This window comes from Euprymna scolopes, chromosome 23 (genome assembly GCF_053919585.1).
Source record: "Euprymna scolopes isolate OS-2025 chromosome 23, ASM5391958v1, whole genome shotgun sequence".
NCBI lineage: Eukaryota > Metazoa > Mollusca > Cephalopoda > Sepiida > Sepiolidae > Euprymna > Euprymna scolopes.
Window position 1 is genome coordinate 98,821,747 of NC_136504.1, and position 14,815 is coordinate 98,836,561.

The 14,815-nt window shown below is 32.8% G+C and overlaps 1 protein-coding gene across 1 annotated transcript in view; it reads right to left on the reverse strand.

Moving 5' to 3' along the window:
- Window positions 1–2,323: 2,323 nt before the first annotated feature.
- Window positions 2,324–14,815, reverse strand: part of LOC145246054 (uncharacterized) — a 137,779-nt gene continuing 125,287 nt past the window's right edge. The window contains exons 14-19 of the mRNA XM_080107897.1: window positions 12,267–12,386; window positions 10,529–10,620; window positions 10,225–10,387; window positions 7,841–7,964; window positions 5,916–6,025; window positions 2,324–2,835 (exon numbers count right to left, since the gene is read on the reverse strand). Of these exons, the coding sequence (XP_079964023.1) occupies window positions 2,563–2,835; window positions 5,916–6,025; window positions 7,841–7,964; window positions 10,225–10,387; window positions 10,529–10,620; window positions 12,267–12,386 (882 nt within the window). The 3' untranslated portion in view covers window positions 2,324–2,562. The remainder of the gene's footprint in view (window positions 2,836–5,915; window positions 6,026–7,840; window positions 7,965–10,224; window positions 10,388–10,528; window positions 10,621–12,266; window positions 12,387–14,815) is intronic.

A 14,815-nucleotide genomic window follows, 5' to 3' on the forward strand; every position in this document is an offset into this window, starting at 1 on the left:
ACATTAATTATTAACATTAATTATTACTAAACATTAATTATTACTAATCAATATATGTTACTAAATATATTACTAAACATTAATTATTACTAATCAATATATATTATTAAACATTTATTAGTAATCAATATATATTACTAATTAATATTTTCATTATTACTAATTAATATTTTTATTATTACTAATTAATATTTTTATTATTACTAATTACTATATATTTTTATTATTACTAATATATATATTAATTATATATTCATATTAAAAACTACTAAATATACATTAATTATTACTAATTAATATATATTAATTATATATTCATATTAAAAACTACTAAATATACATTAATTATTACTAATTAATATATATTAATAAGTATATATTAATATATATTTATGTATATCAATAAATATTACTAAATGAGTAATCATTTGAGTGAAAATTTAAGTTTTTAGATAAACATGACATTGGATCAAATTCAATCACTATTTCTTTTTTTGCTTTAGCTTATTCACATAATTTTGACACATTTCGAGTGGGTTTTTTTTTTATTTTTACATGCATAATCAGTAATCATTACTCTTTTCTTAATATATAACAAAAACATAGAACTTTTTAGCCTATACAGAGTTTTTTCCTGCATTCTTCTGACTGTAATCTTTAAATATTTTTTAAAAATGTTAGTCTCACATTTTAAATTAATTGATATGTTATTAATTCATAATTAAGCAATTGTTGAATTGAAACCTGTAATATGTTGAGATCTTAATGAAAAATTGTTTATTATGGCATTACACAATTTCTATGCTAAAAGTAGTTTATTTGAAAGGGAAATGGGATGGTTAAATCCTTAATGATTAGGAAATCTCAATGGTTATATATCATAAATCTTTGGACGGTATTAATGCTGCCCATGTGATATTGAAAAAACCCAAAGTTACATGATGTACATTTATTTATTTTATCTGCTTCAAAATTTTTTTTTTTTTTTTTTTTTTTTGTAAATTTAATAATAGAAAAATCTAGATTATGAAATAAATAAGAGTTACCTCCCTTTGTTTAATGGCAGCCGATTACTGATGCTTTTATATAGTCCATTGACAAACCACAAAAAAAATCGGTTGGACAGCATCAAACAAAAATATTTTTGAAGAATAAATATTCATTGTTACTATAATTTTTTTTTTTTTTTTAATCATTTCTTGCAATCTGTGAATATGAAAGATTTCGAAACAAAGCTAACTGCATATTTGTATGTTAGATGTTCAGATATAAATCATAAAGTAACAATTTATCAGAAACTGAAGTTAAGCTCTTTTTTTTTTCTTTTTTTTGAGGGGGGGGCATTTTTACTAGATCCATCTGAATAATAGAATGATATGACATTGATTAATTAATTTAATAGAAAAGGATTCTTTATATATACATAAATAATTTCATTAAAGTGTTTTATGATTACGTTTAAATGGCAGATATAGTTGTAGTGCAAGAATTAGTTCCCTTGAAATTAAAAAAAAAAAATCTTTTTTTTTTTTTTTTTTTTTTTTTTTTACTTAGCATTTCTTTCAAACTATTCAGATTCCTAAAATGAAATGTCTGAAGAAGAAATCTTCAACCGAGAATATATAAGTCTATTTACAATACTTTTTCATTGATGATAGATGAATGTATTTTTTTTAATATAACAATTTCAGAATGTTATTAACTTGTTTCTTTGAGTTGGTCTCTTTGGTTATTGTTTTTATAATTTTTTTTTTTTTTTTTTACTCCTTATACACAGTTGTATTTTTTTTTTAATCATTCAGTAATGATTAAACATCATTATATTTCAAAATTGAGTTTCAGTTCAAATGAACTTTGAAGCTTTTGTTTTGTTTTTTACAGTCAAAATTTTGCTGTAAAAAATAAACTGAAACTGGAAAAACAGTCATTTTTTTTTTATTCAATAATGAAAAACATCTTTTCAAAATTGGCTTTCAGGTTAAATAAACTTTGAAGAGTTTTATTTTTTAATTTATTATTTTTGCAGTCAAAACTTGACTGTAAAAACTGAAAGTGTGTGTGTGTGTGTGTGTGTGTGTGTGTGTGTGTGTGTGTGTGTGTGTGTGTGTGTGTGTGTGTGAGTTTAAATGAGCTTTGAAGTTTGCTTTTCATAGTCAAACTTTTGCTGTAATGAAAATGGAAAAACGCAATCATTCTTTTTTTTATTCAATAACAGATAAACATTCTTTCAAAATTGAGTTTCAGTTTAAATAAAATTTGAAAGGTTTTTTTTTTTGGTTTTTTTTAATTTATTTTACAGTCAAATTTTAACTATAAAAACTGAAACCGGAAGAACAATCACTTTATTCAATAATAAATAAACATTAATCTTTCAAAATTGAGTTTCAGTTAAAGTGAGCTTTAAAAGGAGTTTGTTTTTATTTTTAGTCAAAACTTGGCTGTAAAAACAGAAAGTTCTGTGTGTGTGTGTATATATATATATATATATATATATATATATATGTACATATATTGCGCAAGTGTATTTAGATGTAAGACCTCATGATTTACACCAGAGGCAAATCAAGATAAGAAGGCATCGGGTGACAATACCAATGTATCTTGGTGGGACAAAGTGACTATTTGGTTGTCATCCTGTTCTCTGATCAGAGGAAGAGATTGTGGAGTTTGGGAGAAGAATTTATTTAACGATGCTCTTACTGGTGGTGTAGAGTACTCTTTTGATAAGTTGAACAAGGATTCAACTATGTGCGTTAAGCAGAGTCCAACAGAGTCTAGTTCGTGTTCTCCTTGGGTTACATATAACCAATCGGATTCTTCCACACCAGAAGGAGGCTGAAACGAGAAATAAAAATGATAACGTGAATAGGAATTAAATATGGTGCTCGTTAAGATAGAGTCGACAGATCGATTTTTTTAAATGTCGTTTTAAGTGAAAACAACAGTACTTAGTTAATTGTCATGCTGAAAATAGTCATATATCCAAAAATTACACAAATTCATGTTGTAGAACTACTACTGTGCTTTCAGTAAAAAAAAAAAAAAAAATTAAAAAAAGAAAAAATCTATCACTATCAGCTAAACAAAACATCACCATTAAAGTAGCGAAAAGCAGGATAAGTATGTCCACTGTATTTGCAATCTTCTTATAGGGAAAATGCCAGTTCCCCAAATTTTCCCTTAAATTTACTCATAACTATTGATATGTTAAAATCATAAAATTGACATAGCGATTTTTCTTGTCTCAACAGATCGATTTTTTTAAATATATAAGTGTTAGATGGAATAGATTCTGACTCAAAAAACAGCAATTCTTCCCTCTTTGTCAGAAAGTTTGCTCATGGAATGTGAGAACTAATGAACAAAATAAAAGAAAAAGTTATGAGACTGCTGAAATTAAAACCAAGATCTACTTTCTACTTGCCTTAATTCTGTTTAAAAAAAAACGGAGAACTTGTATAATATTTTTTATTTTTATTATCTATATATTAATACGATAGTGTGTGTTATTTTGTGTCACACTTATACCCGGGTCGTTGAATTGTTATGTACTTCCATTTCTTGTTATAAATAATTTTACCAAGAATTCTTCATAAGTTTTGGCTTCCGTTTCGATTATATCTGATGGCACTTAAGTCATCTATTTTTTTTTTTATAAATAATTTTATCAAGAATTCTTCATAAGTTTTGATTTCGATTATGGCTGAAGGAACTCAAGTTTATATATATATATATATATATATATATATATTTATTTTAAGTTTTTACTTCGGTTTCGATTCAAGTTAATGCACTCAAGCCATATAGATATATTTTTGAAATCGCAACTTTATATATTATATAAAAATCGATAGAACATTTACTCTATAATAATATATACAAAATCTGCAAGAATTAAAATATCATATTTAAGCATACTTTACTTTAAGCTGACTTTGCCAAGCGTTCATGCTAGCTTAGATAAATACTTTTGCAGTTTTAACAAAAGAGCTATAATAATATCAGGGCATCTCCATTTACACTGAACAGCTACAGAATGACATCAATATATTACATATGAGTCTCCTGTGGAAGTTCCACAGGTCTCCTTAGTTTATGCTCAGAGCTGCTTCTGAAGAGTCCAGAGTGCAAGAATTGTGAAATCTTGTATTAATTCTAATTCTTCTTAATGATGACATTCTTTTAGTGAACTGGTGCATAATTTAAAAAAGACTTCCACAGTAACTAATAGAAACTACTCGTGGAAAGGGAAAAAATTTGGCATCATGGTTATAGTAAGGTTATGGTCGGCATAAAATATTTGAAAGGAAATGCAGTCAGGAAATAATTTAGAAACAATTTATTCTGCTTTTTTTTATGTAAATCGCTCCAGACAAGGCATGAAACCACTTAATGTAAGGAGCTAAAAATATAATAGAAAATAAACTACTTCAAGGTCAAAAAGTTGCCAAAGTGTTAGATGGAATAAATTCGGCCCAGAAAAACAGCAATTCTTCCCTCTTTTTACTTTTCTACTTTTCTCATCTTGATCATTATTTGCACATCATTTCAGTCAGTGTAACCTCTGACCTTCTTACGATGTATCTTCTCAAACTCTTTGCTCTTGGAATGTGAGGACTAATGGACAAAATAAGGGAAGCACGAGTTATGTTCTAACTTTAACTGCAACTTATTTGCGTTACAATTTAATATTTAAAAATGTTCCTATTTATTTGCATCTGCCTCCCCTGCATCTGCAAAATAAAAGACAATATCACTTTTAATGTGGGGAATATCCAACTCCCAAAAAAGGGGTACTCTTGATTGGAACAAAAATTTAAAATTGTCTCAGTCTGGAAGGATTTCCCCTTCACTGAGTAAGGACAGCATTAAGTGCAGCACCAGAACAGATACTACACTTTGTTCCTAGACAAATCACGGAGTTTGACAAACGGTTTTAGTCAATTTAATTTACCATCAACAGAAACAGTAGCATAGTCCGTTTAAGTACTTATTTCCTTAGTAAAATAAAATAAATATTATGAACATAAATATTTTACTCAGTCACTGGTTCGGTGCTGGAAGCATGAGTACGCACGGTTCTCATGATTTCCAAGACAATGGCAAGATTGAAAGTTAGTCTTGATGTTTATGGATGCCCACAAAAACTTACACTCACTACTTGAAATGGTTTCATTTAAGTGCAAGAAAAAGGTACGCCTTTTACTGGCTAACTTTTTGTGTGAGGGACGGGATCTATATTTATGTATATAGAAATACACATTGGTCTTTAAGTGAAGGCTATGTTGATTAGCTATCCATACCAGCGGTTTCCAGAGAAATATAGAAATCAAACTGTTGGATTCCTTGAAAAAAATAAAACAAAAATTTTTAAATTTAAAATACACAGGAACAATTTTGTTTGATCTTGTTATTGGGTTTTGTTTTCGATTGTATTCACAATAAATGAAAAATTGGAATCAATAATCATAAATTAATGACCCCACAGAGGACGATTTTAATGGCTTAGATTAGATTATTCAGATACTGTTTTAATTTTGGAGGTTATTCTCACATTCTGGCCGATGTAACCTCCAACCTTCTTCAAGTGCGCCTTGTCAAACTCTGGAATATTCATGTCAACATTTTATGTTGTAAGTTTGAGCCAGTTCCAGCTGTACAAAGATATCTTATGAGGATTATATATATATATATATATATATATATATATATATGAGAGGGGGGGGGGAGATTATATTTTTGCTTTGTCACGGCTACATACATCATATAGATTTTCTTTATTTTCGTTTTTTAATAAAGGGTGAAATCTGGACAGGAGACAAAAAATCTAGCTCAACAGGAATTAAACCTGCAAAAAAATTAACTTTTTTAAATATATGAAGAAGAAACTGTTGTAGCTTTCAAGAATAACTGACCTCAAATATTTTTTCAGGTAACATTTCCCTGTTCTTGTAGCAACTCACTGGAATGATAATGTTATCGTTCCACACAAAGTGCTGCGTCATGGAAGACATTTCTGCATCACCTGCAAGAAAAGATAGAAAATTAATAGACACAAAGCAGAAATGCAGTTTTAATCTTCTTGATAATAAAACACTAGCAGGGAGACCTGACGTTGCCCGGGATTGAATGATGATCAACGAATGTTTTCACACTTCTATATTTTTTTTGTCATCGAAATCGGTTTTCAATCAATTGGATTGATTGCCTACTTTAGTTGGGGACCCATCGTCATGCACTGGGAGGAAGTTTCACATACCTCTCGCAGTGACAGTCTACATTTCACTGTTGAGAACTTACTGTTGATTTTATAAAATTATTTTATATATATATATATATAATGACTTAAATTAAAGTTTAAAATACAAAAGCCATCATGTTTCAAAACAAACATTCATTTCAAAAGTGCCTTTGTCATATCAAAGATCATACTGTTTACTTTATATGCATGGCCTTACTGCTTGTGCAGTGATAATGGCTTCAAGTGTTATAAATAAAACTTGTCTATTAGATAAAAGTCAGATGTCTTTTTTTTTTTTTTTGTATTTTACTTCAGTAAGTTTTAAGATATCAAGAGGTTCCCTCCTGGAGCTAACACTTGATTCTGTTATGATTTAAATTTATATCCGAGGGCTCTTTTAAGAATAGATGCTGTTCCCTTTATGGCTGCTATTTGTATCTCGTTACAGCTTGGTCTTCTAGGGATTGCTTCTAAGTATTTATGAAGATTCTTTTTTATTAAGCCAGTTGCTCCTATCACAACCAGTATTATGTTTATTTCATTCAGAGACCATGTCGTTTTTAGATCATTTTTTAGGTCCTGATATTTTGTTATCTTTTCCCGTTCAGCTCTATTAAGACTGAAATCTGGAATGGGACTGTGACATCGACAATGAGTGCCGTTCTTTCAGGCTTGTTCCATATTACAATATCTGGTTTGATAGCTTTGTCTTTTATGTATCTGCCTGCCTGTATGTTTTTGTCATAGAACACGCTCACTTTTCCGTTTGATGTTATCGGTGGTGGTTCATGTTCCCAGATGTTCGTTGCTCTGTCAAGTTGCATCTCTCCACAGATCTTCCAATGGAGGTACTTACATACTTTGTTGCGACGGGCAGTGTAAAGGCTATCTGCCAATAAGATTGGGCATGCAGACATTAGATGGCTTGGGCTCTCAATTGCTGAAAGGCAAAACCGGCATCGGCCATTTCCTTGTAGGCCCGCCATTTTTTTTTTAATCCATTTGTGAGTAGCCCAGATCTTGACTGGCTACAATGAGTCTTTCCTCATCAAATGGAAGTCTCTCGCTCTTGAGCCATTGGAGTGAAGCATCTTTGTCTATAAATTCCTGTTTAAGCTCCTCTAGGAACTTTCCTGCTCTTTTATGTTGTTTCCATCCTTGTTTTTTTATGTGTGAATATAAACGTCAAAAACATAGTAAGCATTAATCCAAGTTTTATATAAGGCCACTTGAGGATAAGGGTTAAGAAATGTGCAGTAGTCAATTGGACAATATAGCAATTGTTAGTAATGGAAACTTGGTAAATTGGTTAACTTAAGTCGAATAGCTCATCAGGAACTTGGTTACGTTGGATTTGAAGACAACCATATTGTAGTCAGCTGGAAAGCAGGCAAATGAAAGAGTTTCACAGGCATGCAGTTTTAAGAAAGTTTTTTTTTTTTTTTTTTTTTTACAATGGAAGTTCTTGGTGTATTTTTGGCAACTCTTTTGGGCTATTTCCACAGCGGACTTATGTGTGTGTGTCCAGCTAAAAGTCAAAGACATTGTAAGTATTAAGTCAAACTTTTTTTCTCTCAGATAGAGATAGAAAGATCTCACCTTCTACAAGAATACATCGTTCAAAGGCGTGGGCAGCTATGATGTCCCGCTGGTGACGACCAGAACCAAAATAAAGAGTCTGTCCAGGAACTAGAGTTGAACATTCTCCATTTTCCTTTGGCTTCTGAAAAAAAAAAAAAGTAGAAACAGACAAATAATATTACAGAATTCTTAAAATGCTGTTCAACACATTCCAATATTTGGATTATTTGGACTACTTTTCTCATCTTGAGCATTATTTGCACATCATTTCAGTCGGTGTAACCTCTGACCTTCTTATGATGTATCTTCTCAAACTCGGGGAAATCTTTCTCTGTGGAACTCTGCGGGTTGCGGGTGGGGGGCACCTTTCTCTGTTGAACTCGGGGGGGGGGGGATCTTTGTTGAACTCAGGGTGTGGGTGGGGGGAATCTTTCTCTGTTGAACACGGGGGGGGGATCTTTGTTGAACTTAGGGTGTGGGGGTGGGGTGGGAATCTTTCTCTGTTGAACTCCGGGGGGGGGGGGGGAACTTTGTTGAACTCAGGGTGTGGGGGGGATCTTTCTTTGTTGAACTCAGGGTGTGGGGGGGGATCTTTCTCTGTTGAACTTGGGGAGGAGGGGGAGGAGGGGGGATCTTTCTCTGTTGAACTAGGGTGAGAAATCTGCATAAACCCATGGCATAACAGATAAAGTAAAATGGGAGACATATTTCCTTTTCTGATTCTGCATTCATAAACAAAAGTTATAAGTATTTTTACATACTATTTGAATTTTTCGGACTACTATCCTCATCTTGAGAGTTATTTTGTACTTCGAACTACTATTTTCATTTTGTAAACTGTGATCTTCTTATGATTTATCTTGTCAAACTCCGAAATCTAATTCATGAATATTTTTATTGAACTCTGCATGGAATTTCAAACCAAATCCTTTATTTGATCCAAGAGATCCAAGTTCTATCAAGCATGACTGGGTACAAGTCCTGAGTAATTCACAATTGTATTTTCGCACAGTGGATAGACTACTTGGTAAAATTCAGTTGTAAAAGTTGCACTTTTCTGGAGGTTGAAGGTTTAATCGTCAGTGTGGGCGGTACTCAAAAACACAATTACAAATTACTTTGTGCCCCAAGTTGTTCACTGATGCTGTAGTTTATCCTGATTGTGTTTTTTTTTTTCTTGGTTTAGCCAGATTCCAGGATAAGAATTTAGTATTATTAGAAGATGCACCCTTCCTCGTCTGAGCCATTGTATAGCCGTGCAGATTGAATCTTATTTGGGCTTTGAATAAAATTTGAAATATTTGATTAAAGTTTACTTGTAAGGTGAAATATCTTCAAACTCTTGTATAAAGAGACTGAAAACACTTGAGGATGGTGTGTAGTAGGTATCCAAATTGTTTTTTGTTATTTTAGTTTAATTTATATCCAAGGATAGATGCTATCCCTTTTGGGGTTCCTATGAAAAATATTTGGTACACTGTTGGCCCATTTTTTCAGTTTTTTTGCAATAGAAAGTCTTGGTGCATTTTTCGTGATTCTTTTGAGCTATTTGCGTGGTAGGCTTGTTTTGTGATCTGGTCTCATTTGTAAGACAGTCTTGTCCAAAATGTTTGGCCAGTTTCATGATGGAAGTTGTTCTGATGGCTCTTCTTTCTTGATTCTAATGTACCATTTTAAGGTTTTGATTTTGAGAGCTCATCAGCTATTGCTCGGTGATCACAATAGTGGCACAATGTTGATAGTTTCTCAGAGAGCAATACCTCCTGCTCCTATAGACAAATACAGCTTAGGAAGACACTAGATTCAGTATGTTGTTAACATTGTTATCATTTTAGTGTCTTACCTGTTAATGCAATGTTTCAATTTTACTTCAGTTGGTAGTTTGCAGAAATTCGAGCTAACACTTTATCTTTATATGAAAATATATAAATATTCAAAGTTCTCCTTTACCTCTCAAACACCGAGTTAGTAAAATAGTTAAGAACATAATTTTCCTCTTTCCAGTTGACTATTTAAATATATTATTTTTCTTGTGGTCTCTTGGTTTTACTGAATTCCAGGACAAGAATTCCTCTAGTCTAGTGGAGTATCCAGCTTCATGTTATTACTCGAGGTAACATCGCTTGGAGAAGGTGTACCATTCCTTGTAAAAGCCAGTGTAGGTTAGCTACAGTGAGATGATCTTATTTGGTCTGCAAAATACTATGTTACCTAAATATTTAGTCAGAGTTTATTATACACACCCCTGTACAAAGAGACCTTAGACACGCGAGGGTAGTGTCTAGTAAACATTCAAGCGCTATGTATTTGTATTTTTTTTTATTTTTTTTTTTTTAAATAAAAACTTTGAAAAATTCATGCTTCTCATTGGTTCAAATTATAACCAATCAAATCCTTCTTACCTTACAGTCAACTTTTGGTAGAATATGAGTTATAGATGCATAAGAATTTGAATTGGAACTGTGTTTCTGTAAAAAACCTTTGCAGATCTCTTGTGCCACACCATAATAGCCGCTGGTCACAAGTTGTATACCAACAATAGATGCAAGGTGTTTGCCAATAGACCTAAAATGGAATTACAAATAGTAACTGGTCAGAATTGTTGGGGTTTTTTTTTATTACAATAAAACTCAAGAAAGAAAAATAATTTAAAGAAAAGAAAAAAATATATATATAAACATATTGAAAAAAATCATGGGTACTGACCGACACAAGTTGCTTGTTGCTTCATCTGGAGATGATGCGCCCGTTATATAGATACATTTCTCAAGGTTCACTTTCTGCCTCAGATTCTGCATCTGCGAACAAAAATTATACATAAGTAGTTTTACATATTATTTGGATTTTTTCAGACTTTGTTCTCATATTGCGTGTTATTTTGTCTAACTTTTTTGGTTTATATAACCTATGACCTTCTTCACGTGTATTTTGTCAAACTCTGGAATCTTTGATTTTTGACAAAATAGGAATCGGCACAGAATTTCCAACAGAATTCTTTATTTAATTCACAGGGTAGCATGCTTTCATTTCATCAGCTATGAAGTAAGTCGTAAGTAATTCACAATTGTATTTTGTCTGCAAAGACCCACGGCACAGTGGATAGAGTATGTGGTAAAATTCAGTTGTAACAGTTATTTCTGGCAGTTGAAGGTTCAATCCTCAGTGCAGGTAACACTCAAAATATAATTATGAATTATTTATAACTTGGCTGGGAGAAAGAGAGCATGCATGGATTAATTAAAGAGTTTCATTCAAAATTACATGCATATTCCCAAGTTTGACAAGATACACCTGAAGAAAGTATGGCTATACGTTTCTGCATCTGCGACGAAAAGTTATGAATATGTAATATTGCATTCATTAAAAACTTCAACATATTTAACAAAATACATGGTTTTTGTGAACAAATTATTTAACGAAAGAAATTGTCATATTTAAATGTATTTTTTAATGTTGCTTAAGTACTTCTATTTTGCAGCAAAACCAAACTGCTTTTATTTTTAACCCTAATCCTTGATTATTATGCTATTATCCACCAAATAAAGTATCAAAATAAATTCCAAACGAAAATTTGTAAAACCAGGCATCAAAAAAAAAAAAAAAAAAAAAAAAAAAAAAAAAGGAATTTTTCTGCTCATGGCCAGAACTTCTTACGTCACAACTGCAAATCTATGAATACCTATGACTAATACAAGCACTAAGCATCACTAGTTTCTTCTTGGATGTGTTTTAGAAAAATTTATTTTAGAGACAGCAACTAAAAATATACAGAGATTGAACCTGAGAATTTTATGTTTAACCCCTCCCTCAGTTAACAAGTTCAGTGATGAATGGATAAAAAGATATGCAGTCATTATAGATAATCATCATATAGTGATGAATTTGCATTTTTTTTTTTACCCCAAACGAGGTATATTGCCACTTTGATATAAACAGCTACTATTTGGGATCGTGTTTGGCAGGGGATTGTGGGAAGCTGAGTAACAAAATGTCTGTTCACATTACATTTAAACTTCTACATGTTAGTACAGTCAAGGATGCAGGAAACAGGAAGGGAATTCCAAAGTTTAGCAGTTTGTGAGAATAAAAATGAAGTAGTAGAAGGCTTCCCAACATCTAGCGACCTCAACAGTGAAAGGGTAGGATTTTTCTGCTTGTCAGGTTAGTCGGGATATGTATGTTGAAAAAATGGGGGGGGGGGTAAGTATGAGGAGTTCAGAGCACATTTCATTAAAATACTTGTAGAACAGGTATAGGGGTGCAACATTGCAGTGATGGGACAGGATTCAGAGTTTGGTTGATAGTGCGAGACCTATTAGATTTGAAACTTTTTTGGGGACCTTGTTCAAGATTGAGAGACTAGCGGTAGATGTACGAGCCTAGATGTGGCAACAATACTTTCTCCGATTATTTGTCGAAGTAATGATTTAACATAATTTCTTACAATGCATTTCATTTCTGCTTCATTGCCATCGTTGTGTTCTTGGGAAGACTGAGTTTTCGGATCAAGAATTTCTCGCACCCATTTTAACAAAAGTTGTTGAAAGTTGGGCTGGTGAACATCCTGAAAAAAATTAAATTAAAAAAAGTTTTTGAAAAGAAAAAAAAAAAATTTTTTTTTTTTTTTAAATAAAAATAAAAAAAATGAAGTGAATGAAAAAAAAAAAATTATATATATATATATATATATATGGTGTCCCAATAAAATTTATACACTCTTTAAATTATCTCAACTTACTACCTTACTACATGAATACACTATGCCACGTTTCCAAGAGTTGTTCAGGAATATGGAATGGTACTCCAGCAGAGCATATCTTGATAGTCATCTACGAAATAGATAGGTAGGACGAAGAGGAAGTATCGTGTACTGTCCCCGCTCACAAGATTTTACCCCTTCTCCATGGATTTTTCTCTTGGGGGGGGGAGCATGTTAAAAACAGGGTTCATACAAAAAGACGAGCTACAACGAATATGCTGAAAGCAACCATTGAAAGAAGATGCGTCAACATACCAATTAGACTGATTAGGAACGTGTTTGATTCAATCAGTGAGCGTTGTTAGCAGTTCATTGGCCACAATTCGCAACAATTTGAACACTTTCGATAATTAGCCGGTTTCTATATTTGTTTATAGTATTTTGATGTATGAAACTTTACTTTCTTATCATAAATGTTAGTTTTTGTGGTCATTTAAAGAGTGTATACAACCTGGACATTCACCAAAAGATTGGAAAGAAAATTAGACGGCACATACACCCGTATGCTAAGAACAATATTAAATATATCTTGACAAAATCATCCCACGAAGCAGCAACTTTATGGCAATCTACCTGCCATATCTAATACAATCAGAGAAAGATGCCTACGATTTGCCGGTCATTGTCTGAGGAGCAAGCATGAATTGGTGAGTTATGTATTGCTATGGACTCCACGACACGGACGTGCAAGCAGAGGACGACTTAGATCCACATACATCCAACACAATGCCAACTGTGAACCTGAAGATCTGAGGCAATTGATGGAAGACAGGAAACTCTGGAGAGGAAGAGTCACATTGGTCTGGGCAAGCAGCCCGTCATGATGATGATGATGATACATTTTATTAGGACACTTTTAACATGATGATGATACATTTTATTAGGACATATAAAAATTATTGCACTCTGAATTTTCAGCAAGAAAAAACAAAAAAAAAAAAAAGAACTATGAATTTAAACAAGAATTCATTATCACTATCAGAAAATAAATTTAGCAATTAATAAAAATAAAATATATAAATATATAAAAATAAAAATAATAATTCACCCATCAATAATAATGGATGGATGGATAAAATGAAAAAAAAACATTCATAATTTATTTAATTCTGAAAACTGGCCAGATTGGTTTTTAGTAGCCATGATTATCTTATTTACTTTATCCGAGTGGTCGGGAGGATAGAGCCTTTTCACTTCCTCATCAACTCTTCTTACATGTCAAGTAATCATCTCCTATTAACTCTCAGCTCTTGATGAGGTTACTTTTTTTTTAAAAAAATGTAATCTCATCAAGGAAAAGAGGAGCCAAGAGCAAAGAAGAAGAGACCCGGAAGCAAAAAAAAAAAAAAAAGACCCAGAATTAAGAGAAAAATGGGGGCCTGGGAGTAAAAAATAAAAGAGAAGACCGAGTAGAAAAAAAAAGAGCGAACTCAGGAAAAAAAAAAAATAAAGAGAAGAGTGCAAAAATAAAAAAGAGGGAGAAAAGGGGAGCCGCGAACAAAAAAGAGGGAGAAAAGGGGAGCCGCGAACAAAAAAGAGGGAGAAAAGGGGAGCCGCGAACAAAAAAGAGGGAGAAAAGGGGAGCCGCGAACAAAAAAGAGGGAGAAAAGGGGAGCCGCGAACAAAAAAGAGGGAGAAAAGGGGAGCCGGGAACAAAAAAGAGGGAGAAAAGGGGAGCCGCGAAAAAAAAAGAGGGAGAAAAGGGGAGCCGCGATTAAAAAAGAGGGAGAAAAGGGGAGCCGCGAATAAAAAAGAGGGAGAAAAGGGGAGCAGCGAATAAAAAAGAGGGAGAAAAGGGGAGGCGCGAATAAAAAGAGGGAGAAAAGGGGAGCCGCGAACAAAAAAGAGGGAGAAAAGAGGAGCCGGGAACAAAAAAGAGGGAGAAAAGGGGAGCCACGAATAAAAAAGAGGGAGAAAAGGGGAGCCGGGAACAAAAAAGAGGGAGAAAAGGGGAGCCGGGAACAAAGAAGAGGGAGAAAAGGGGAGCCGGGAACAAAAAAGAGGGAGAAAAGGGGAGCCGGGAACAAAAAAGAGGGAGAAAAGGGGAGCCGAGAACAAAAAAGAGGGAGAAAAGGGGAGCCAGGAATAAAAAAGAGGGAGAAAAGGGGAGCCGCGAATAAAAAAGAGGGAGAAAAGGGGAGCCGGGAATAAAAAAGAGGGAGAAAAGGGGAGCCGGGAACAAAAAAGAGGGAGAAAAGGGGAGCCGGGAACAAAAAAGAGGGAGAAAAGGGGAG